The sequence below is a fragment of the Phaethon lepturus genome, unplaced genomic scaffold, assembly GCF_000687285.1.
Source record: "Phaethon lepturus isolate BGI_N335 unplaced genomic scaffold, ASM68728v1 scaffold46994, whole genome shotgun sequence".
NCBI lineage: Eukaryota > Metazoa > Chordata > Aves > Phaethontiformes > Phaethontidae > Phaethon > Phaethon lepturus.
In genome coordinates this window covers 3,193-12,885 of record NW_010534910.1, presented here as the reverse complement: position 1 = coordinate 12,885, position 9,693 = coordinate 3,193, and the positions used below count along the sequence as shown (strand labels likewise).

The following is a 9,693-nucleotide window of genomic DNA, read 5'->3' as shown; positions in this document are numbered from 1 at the left end:
AGGAATGAACTTTAATGGTAGTGGTGTGCCAGGCACATATTTGCACAAGTGTCTGCAGTTACTTGCACGAAACCTGTAGGTTGTGGGCTTGGGTGATTTTTGTTGTACACCACAAACTGCAGCTGCTATGAACTTCTGGCGTTACATTAAAAATAAAAAGCAGCCCATGATACTTGCAACCAGGGTTGATTTTTCCCTGGCTCTTGAGCCATACTGTTTCAATCAGAGTTTGGCACATTAACTAGTGATTGTTTTATGTTTCACTGATTGCAGGCTCCACATACTGATATTGATTTTGTGATATGGCTATTATATTGGTTACGTGCCTTCTGCTCAAGTTGCTCTGGTAGTAACGAAGAAATCTGAACGCACTACTGCAGTAGGAGTAGTAGAGATTGACATAGCAGAAGAACGCTAAGCGTGTTAGAGCTTTCAGGTAGCATGATAGCTAGATGGTCACTTTTCTTTAATGGGAAATAAACACCTATACTTTGTCATGGCAGGGTTGCATTCTGTGCATCGTTCCGTAGCCCCAGTCAAACAAAAGCCCCATTTACTTGATTCAGCTTTTCTGCTCATCCTTTGCTGAAGGCCCTGATCTGAAATCCTTTTGGCGAGACCAGTGAGCATTCCCAAAAGGAGCTTACAGCTGCTAGGAACCATCTCTGACGTCACCTCTCTCAGAGAAGGAGAAACTGAAGAAAGGACCATAACACTTACTATATTAAGGAAAGAAAGAAATTACACTGATAATGGAACAGTTGTTGATGGGGATGTTTCAAACTTACAGTAAGAGAAACTTCAAGGTATACATGGTACTCTTTGCACATCCTTACTGACCCTGAAAGGTAAGCTTGCCAAAAACCCTCCAAAAATCAAAGTCACTCCCAGAGTCCATTTTTGCCTCACATTCACAGTGAGAATTTATCCCTGCATTGATTTCCATTTCCTATTCAGCGTTTGCTCTGAACACAGCTAAAGTTAATGTGAGTCCTTTGGGAGACACAAGTGCAGGATGTGAAGCAGTGCAGATGGAAGAGCTTTGGCTGAATCGGTCAATCTGCACCAAATGGGAGAACAGGACGGGATGGAGCTGTGACATTTCTCCTTGTGCAGAGAACAGAGTGCTGCTAAGGTGGACAAATGTCAGCTGAATACCTTCACATGGATATAGTGCAACTTCTGCTCGTTTAAAAAGCTGTGGAAAAGTAGCCAACTGCTCCGTACAGAGTGTGGATGGACAGGCAGCTACAGCCCAGCTTACACCCATGGCTTAGGTGACAATGGGAGTAAAAGCCATTACGCTGCAGGTACGTTCTGGCACCTGCAATATTTTCATGCTCTTTACAACCTTCGCAAGTTAAAGTGTCAAGGCGTGACAAACTATGCAGCAGTGCATTCCTTATATTTCATATACAAAAAAGGGCTCAAGGCTGGGAGCAAGAAGGCACAAACTTGGGAAATAACATAGCTGAGGAGTTTACACAAAAGTACTATGTCATTTATTAGGCATTACTTAGCACTTACTTCACATTTTGCCCCCAAATTTCCCAAAGCAACATATATTTCCCCACTTCCTTTCCCTTCGTCGCCTCCTTTTGGATAAAGCTGCCTGTGCTCTATAGATACAGTTGCTGAAGAATATAATGTGAACACAGATAAATACAACATACACAGCAAAAAATGTATTATAGTATTACAATAGTCAAATAATGTAGTTAGCTTCAAGCTACGGCAGTGCCTACGTGCTATAGGGAACCAGTTCAAGAACAGCAAGCGGAGCCACTGTACAGGAACAAAACAGCGTCGGCAGTGTTAGGCAGAGCAAGGGACCGAGGGGGAGGCGTTCTGAGGGTGCCTGAGCAGGCGAGATGGCTGTCAGTCATGGGGATCCGCTCTCTTAGGAGACCCACCCAGAGCCTCAGGAGATTTCTTCAGCCCGTATCACTTCTGTGGCAGGTCCTTGGAACACCTTTACATTTGTTCATTGTGCATACATATAAAGTCACCCCCACATTTTTCCTGTTAGGCTATGTTTTCTTTATATATATTTTTTTTAACTTTTAACTTTTGAATTTTTTTTTCTTACAACTGTTAAAAAAGTTTCATGGTAAAAATAACTCACTATATGATACATATACCCAAAGTGGTGCGATACTTTATATAATAAAAGATGAAAATAGTCACTTTCCATAATAAAAATAAGTTCTATTTTTTGTTTATTTTACAATATACTTAATAATTCTTTTCTTCTTCTTCACTCTGAAAGTAAATAGATCCCGTTTTGATAGCGCTTCTGAGTCGGTTAAAGTGGCAGGAGACTGGAGAATGGCTTATAAGCATTTTGAGCAGCCGCATTCCACATGTCTCTCCAGTTCTTCCGTGAAGGTGGAGCCATCCACGCACTGGAAGAAGTATTTCCGCCTTTTGCTCCGGAGAGGAACGCAGCACTGCCCGTTGCCACAGCTGCCGCGGCATTCCAGGCGGGGTACTTTGGAGGCAGTGGCACACGACGTGTAGCCCTGCTGCTTACGGACTACTTCTCGAATTATCTCTCCTTGGCAGAGATTCTCTGGTAAAACAAGAGAGATGTAAAGGAAAAAAAACAAAAAAAAACCCCAAAAAAGTGGTAACTATTTTGCCAGATATTCCCCAAACATCAGCAGACAGCCCTCTACATGTAATGCTATTCAAGGCAAACAGATGGCACGAGCAGGACCTTAATCTTTTACTGCTTTGTACCTGCCATCAAAACGGAGCTTGTGTTACACAAATGTGTAATATCCGGCACAAGGCAGAGGCCAAGCAGGCCTGCTGGCTTTGATCAGCAGTTCTGGAAGTGCTTTAATGAATGCTGAGTGTTGAATCCTGCAACACTCCTCCAAAATATGAATTAGTTTTACTATGTCTGCTTCTCGGGATCAAAGGTCAGCCTGCTCTGCATGACATTAGCAATCTGGGATACCTGAAAATGTCTGTGCCATTCTGCAGGCACTTTGCAGCAGCCAGGTACATTTTGGTGAGGCTATGTATGTGTGTAATTTGGAAAGTCTGTGGTTCATTCACAAGAAAGGCACAGCCTAAATAAAAATAATACAAGCCAGCTCCTTCCTGCTGTACAGGAACAAAAAAAGGCAGAAGGGATGAAAGACAGAACTCACTGAGTTTCCAGTGAGTCTTTTCAGGTCAGGGTAGAAGAGCTGGGCCCCAGTCCTAGTTAGGAAAGTCCAGCATGATCTGTGGGATTCCCCAGGAAACCCGCCCAGCTGCATCAGAGGGAGCAAGCTGAGAACCTTTAGTGCCGCTTCAGATGAGCAGTACCTCCTGCCTTCCAGTTCCGGCTCATGTCATCTACAAAAGCCCTTGGTATGCAGGGCAAGACCTCCTTTCCTAGCACTGCAATTAACTGATCACTGTTTGCTGAGGGTAAGCCTCAGAACAACCTCTCCTTTACACATCCCGCCAGAATCCTGGGAGCAACAAACCTTGAGGATTCAGGAGACAGAGAATAAAACCCTTTGCTACAGATGTCCCCCTTTCCGTATATTTGGATAGTTGCTAGCTAGCTGTTGTGTGGTTCTTTTCTCCTCCCTGCATTGCTCTGCAGAGGCTGACTTAGCTTTATCTTCTACTATTTGCCATTTACCCCCAAATATGAGTACCATGGAAGAGAGCTAAAAACAAAGGTGTAAAACAGAAATGCAGCAGACCAGCATCCTGGGCCCTGCGACCAAGCGTACCTCTGTCACAATGTTCTCCGCTATAGTTAGGATCACATTCGCAGTAGGGTTCCCCATGCTCAGAAATTTTACACTGCCCGTGGTTGCATTTCAAAATCCTGCAGGGATTTGAGGAATTGTTCTTCTTGTCACAGTACATGCCTGTGTAGCCCTCCATGCACTTACAGGTGTAGGCAACATTGGCCACCATGCACTTACCATGCAGACACCTGGAGAAAGAGAAGCATTTAGAGCTGGCCTGTGTTACACTTGAAAGTTCCTTTTCCCTAGGATGTTTGGTTTTGGCATTTCTTGCCTGTTTAATTCCAGGATACTAATCCAAAAACAGCAGTTCAGTGTCAAACACTCTAAAGAAACTGTGAGTTTTCAGTGAATACTGGATAACGTTCAGAGAATGCATTCAGAATCTGTGATCCTAAGTGATCTCTTTGAAAAACATTAGGCTCCTCCGTGAGCATGGACCAACGCCTGGCATCCACACAAGACAGCTCACGTTTACAGCATCAGCATGTAGAACTAAGTGCCAACGAGCAAGCTGCATGCCCAGGCTTCCTTAGCAGAATTACTCTACAAAGAGTGTCGGGTGATGAAAAACAGTGCGATAAATGAAGGTGCACGTGGCAAAGCTATGCACAGACTTCTTCACGGGCAGTTGTAGTTGACAGGTTCCCTGGCTTATGTGGTTTGCAGTGCGCTTTGGTATTTCTGAGGAATACCACAGGGAGGGGGTGTTGATCCTTAGCAGGTTCTCTGACACGATCCCCGCTTCTGGGAGGAGGAAAGACTTGGAATGGGCTGAGGACAGGGAAGAAAGCAACACTGTCCAGCCAACAAAAAACTGCTTAGGGCTTATAAACCTTTGCTGTATCAGGTCCTACGTGACATAAACCCATGTCTTTCTCTTATTTTCATTTGTTTTCTTTCTGGTACTTTAAAACTGTTCCCTGCCTATGTTGAATCCTTGTACATTTCATTTTCAAGCTTTGAACTAAAAAGCACACATAATAAAAGCAGTTTCAGTCAGGTCAAGGCATGCAAAATACTGCAATAAAGGGAGTCACAGTCTATATAAACCAGCATTTTCTGCCCCACTAACCAAAGGTGTGCTTGGATAGTAACTCTTGTTACCATCAACTACCTCTTCTTTACAGTTGCATTTCCTCACTGAGATTAAGCTGTGAGTGCTGGAGAACACACCTGCCAGCAGGGCACTGCACTGCCCTGCACACAAAGGGCTTGGCTTCAAGGAGACAACTCCGAAAGGCTTAAGGGGACCTATGTAAGCACTAAAAATACGCCCAGCTGTTTTCCTTAGCAAGGGGGCTACATTCATGATTGCATTACCCTCCTTAGATTATGAGAGAAATAATCCCTCATCACGTAAACATCTGGAACTCCCTTATTTTTCTCTGTCCAACCACAACAGCTTCATGTCGATGTTGGAAATTCAAGGAAACATTTGGGCCTCGGAGTGTTTCTTCACTTGGGTCTTCATACCTTTGGTCTGTAACTGTCAGGTGTTTCTCAACACCTTCCAGGGTTCAGTACTTTGCAGAATTAGACCCAGAAGCAAGTTTAAAACTCTGCCAAGTTGCATTTCTACTCTTAAGAGAGTGATTATTCACTGTGTCAATTTACCTGTCAAAAGTATGTGCTTGTGAAAAGCCCCCTCCACAGACAGTGCAACCAAAGTAGCTTCTAAAACAAAAGTACTTCCATCTGCTTATGAAACAGCACTGAACTATGCAGACTGCTGGCCTGCGTTGGACTGTTTCCTTGTGTACTTGCCATAAGTAAGCTATTCATCCAGTGTTTCTGATGGAGATGTGGTTATTGAGCCTTTGAACTGTGAATGCTTTACGCTCATGCTCCCTTCGCGTGCAACTCCGTGCTATCCTTTAAACTTGCGCTTTAAAGGGGTGTTTCAGAGTGCAATATTTAAGTCAGCTATTTGGGAAATTTAAAATTGTTCACATTGGAGTGCATAATGGTCTTCAGGAAGTTAGCTTGAATACTGGGTCCAATGGTGCTGTGAGCATATCCCTAAAATGTGTACCTCCTTCTCACAGGTAGCTCTGCTCTGGATAAGTGCAGGCACTCACCTCCTTGGAGGTAACCCATGAACAGGAGTTTTTCTATTTTAACGGGTAGAGTTGCAGCTGAAAGTATGACCTGCAGTATTAACACCTTAGCTCCTCCAGGACAAAGAGCTCATTTGGACAGCGAGCAACATCAGAACAAGAAGTGGAAATTGAGAGTTGCCATGGATGCTGACTCACAACTGTCAATAATTTCATGTGGGAACCCAGCACCTCCAAAAATAGTCAGATGTGGTTTTACAAGATGAAACGTGAAATATGCATTAGCTGTAAAGCTTCCACCCTCCCATCAGCATTCGTTCGAGCTTACTTGTGGTTAAGACATGGGTCTCCAATTTCCTGGTCACACAGGGGGCCCGTCCAGCCTGGGTGACATTCACAAATCACACTTGTTTTCTCTAGGGACCGGCAAATACCGTGCTTGCAGATGTTACAGGATTTGCAGCCAGGAAGGACTCCTAGTGACTGCTGTGGTAAATCCTTGAAATCCTGCAGCTCGTTATTGATGCGGACATCGTGAATACATCCATGAAAACCATTTGGTGTCTTATCCGCACCCTGGCGCAGCGAAGATAATCCAGTAGAGGTCGGGATCCCTTCAGATAAAAACAAAAAGGGAACGTTTACTCACAGTTACAATGATAGTACATAAATTATAATTGCTAACGTTTCTTTCAACACAGCCCCTTATAATCTTTAAAAAACGAATTTGCATAGGACCTTTGTAAGGTAGCACAGTCTCATTGTCCTAATTCTGGAAATAGAAAGAAACAAAAATAAAATCACTTGCCCAAGCTTACGTTAAGTAGTGTATGACAAAAAAAAGCAAAAAAATAAGCCCAGGTTTTCTGGCCAATGGCCGTGTGTTCTTCTACTTGGATAATGCTCCTTCTGTCTATGGCTTAATAGCAACTATCCTTCTGAAAGGTTTAAGAATATCTTTACTTGCCAAGCACGTAGCTACCACCTCTGGGATACAGCAAGATAGTTCGCATTACTAGATCACTGTGTTAAGACAGGGAGTGGTAAGCGTGCACCCCATCGAAACTAGTGCAGGAGAACTCTAGAGACAGAGAACAGTACTTCAGGAGACCAGGCCAAGTCTTTGCGGTGAGTACCCTCCATCTTGTTCAAGTGCTTGGAAGAGTTCACATGCTCAGCTGGCCAGTAGATTCTTCTGGACGTTGTGTTGTGCCCTCCCCACTGACATTTGCTTGGGCTGTATAGATGCATTAGCATAGGCAAGCGCTTCCATTTTCAACTGCATAAGGCCTCTGAATATGCTATCTATAAGTAACTCCACTGTTAAAGATGGTCTTAAAACCAAACCAGCATCTTTGTTTAACTGTGTGTTAGGAGGAAAGTTGCTAGACCAGGTGAGGTCTGGAGAGATGGGACAAAATTCTGGGCACATGAAGGCTGCGGTCTGTCTTAAAGCTTAGTGTAGGTTAGGAACAATTGCTCTGGGGTAATTTACTCAATTATTTTAACTAAACAGTCTGAAGTGGAAGGGCAGCTGGTATCCGTGGGAGTGCTACATGCTGAGAGGTGGCACATGCAGAGCACTGAGGGTTTAGAAAGAAGCAAGAAGAATTTTAATGAGCAATAAAAAAAGTCTCCACTGAGCCCATGGCTTCTGGTATCCAATAGTCCTTCATTTCAGGTCTCAGATTTGGCCGGTGAATGCATTTTTGTAGGTACCTTGTGAGAATTAGTATTGATCCACAATGCTCATCCAGTAACAAAACTTTTCCAGGTGATTATATCTCACGTTCCCTTGTATAAATTGGTGTGAGGTTGGTATCTTTTATTCTGTGCTAGAGGGAGAAATTGTGATGGCCTCACCAGCAGATTATCTTTGATGCATAATGGTCTTTAATAGCCTGTGACATTCTTAATAGGAGCCAATTATAAAAGTTCAGCTCTGTACAAAGCAAGATTAGCCAGTTTTCTGATTTACAAGGGCAATATTCAGGGTTCTTTTAGAAAAGTGTTACTAAAAGGAATTATTTACAAAAGGCTGGACCAGCACCAAGTGAAATTGGTAAGAGTTTCTACTATCGGCTTCAATAATCTGGTTAGAAAAAGCCCAAAGACTTTCTGAGTCTATTACTGTTCTGCTGACTTTTGTATTTAGAATAGGCTGTGTAGAAAATCCAAGAACACTGTGTCACCAAAAGGGAGAGATTTCAACATTCAGTCGAGAATAGAGCTGGGGACAGTTCTGGCAAAAACACATCAATCAGGCAGAGGGCAGCCTTTGTTTTGTTTCTCATATTCCAGACACCTAATCAGTGGGATACTCATTTTTCTGGGCATCTGTTCTCCACCCCACTTGGCCTCTACTTCCCCTAAAATTCAGTACTGAATGTGAAAAAACTTCCTAACTGAAGTTTGGTCAATTCTAGTATTTTTCTAATACTGAAGCTCTGGCTTCAGTTTCCAATGAGAAAACTATTAGACAAGAAGTTCTTAGTCAGCTTGTGTGTTAATATGGTTTGGAGGTTTTAACCATTTTATTTTCCCCAAAAATTTTGAGAGGTCTATAAAATTTCCAGCAGAAATACAGCTCACTTATGGTGTATTTAAACCTGCTGACTATTGATTTGCTTTTCTGTGACTGTGATACTTTCATTGTATTCTTCAACCACGGCATCTTGGTGCCGGCCAGTTCTGAAAGCTTTAGAAATGACAAAGTGATTGCTCTTGCCATGGCTGTATAACATAGAAACTGCCTATGCTGTGTGGAGGTTAATTTCCCGGCTCTGGCGTGCAAACTTGTGCTGGCTGTGCAGTGGGGTACTAGTGGACTACGGAGTACAAAGCAGAACAGCTCCAGGCTTCCTGTTCAGGGAAGCAACCTCTGGCAGAGGGGAAAGGCAAACTGCTAGTTTTTCCCCCAGAGGGTCCTCTCCATAGGATGGAAGATGACTTGCTTCTGAGAGGACTTGTTAAAATCTCAAAGTCCAGAGCAACTCGCTATACCTCCAATGTAAAGGGGTGTGTTGAGGCTGACAGAAGAGTGTTTCTGGAGTTTTCCTAGACTCTTGGGAGTCCCCTTGTCCACCACCAGGTTCAGAGTTTGATTCAGCATCACGAGTTCCACACTATGAAATTGTCCATCATTCACTGTTTCCACACTAAAAGTGAAAGAAAAAAGAGAATTAGAAGATGACATTAACAATGAACCACCTCTGCTTCTGTGACATCCTATGTCCCGGTATTACACCTTGCAAGGCACAACTCTCATTCCGTGCTCCTTTACGGTTACTGTGTTCTCGACATTTCTTCTAGCGTGAGCCTCCAAGAACGAAATTTAAACATTGCTGATGCCTGTGCAGGCAGTACCTACACATATATAACACTTGAGAGGACAGCTAATCAGGATAGTCACTACTGTAGTTGTGTTTCCCCAGGCACAAAGCAAGGGTGTAGCTACATGATATATTGGCTTTGGTGGCAAAACTACTTAAAATCCTCTGTTCTGTGCTCTCAGCCACAGCTTGCTGCCCCTCTGTCACACTGCTTGGTGCCCATGTTGCAAGCTGGAACACTGAAATGATTTCTTTTTGTATGGTTAGGTTAAACTCAAATTATTTCACAGAGGCAGGGAGGGACTGCAGTTTGGGGCAAGAGACAGCAGGGGCCTCTGAAACGAGCCCTTCCTCACAGCAGAAATGTCTTGTAACTACATGCTGAGGCATAAGGAAAGGCTGAGTTTCTTAGAGAAGGAATTCAGGAGTTTTTGGCTTACGAATGACTGGGGTACTCTGTTTAATACAGTAACAGTCCTACCTAAACTCAAGGAAAACTGACAAATTGCTACTCCTCTTTGAGAAACACTTAGGTGTAGA

General features: G+C 43.4%; 1 protein-coding gene across 1 annotated transcript; it reads right to left on the bottom strand.

Annotated features, from left to right (window-relative positions):
- Positions 1–2,079: 2,079 nt before the first annotated feature.
- LOC104619684 (slit homolog 3 protein-like) lies at positions 2,080–8,979 on the bottom strand (the record flags this gene model as incomplete). The annotated part of the gene is made up of 4 exons (XM_010285643.1): positions 2,080–2,572; positions 3,741–3,949; positions 6,150–6,435; positions 8,825–8,979. Coding segments are annotated over 4 exons (889 nt in total), but the record flags the coding sequence as incomplete, so codon positions are not given.
- Positions 8,980–9,693: the final 714 nt, after the last annotated feature.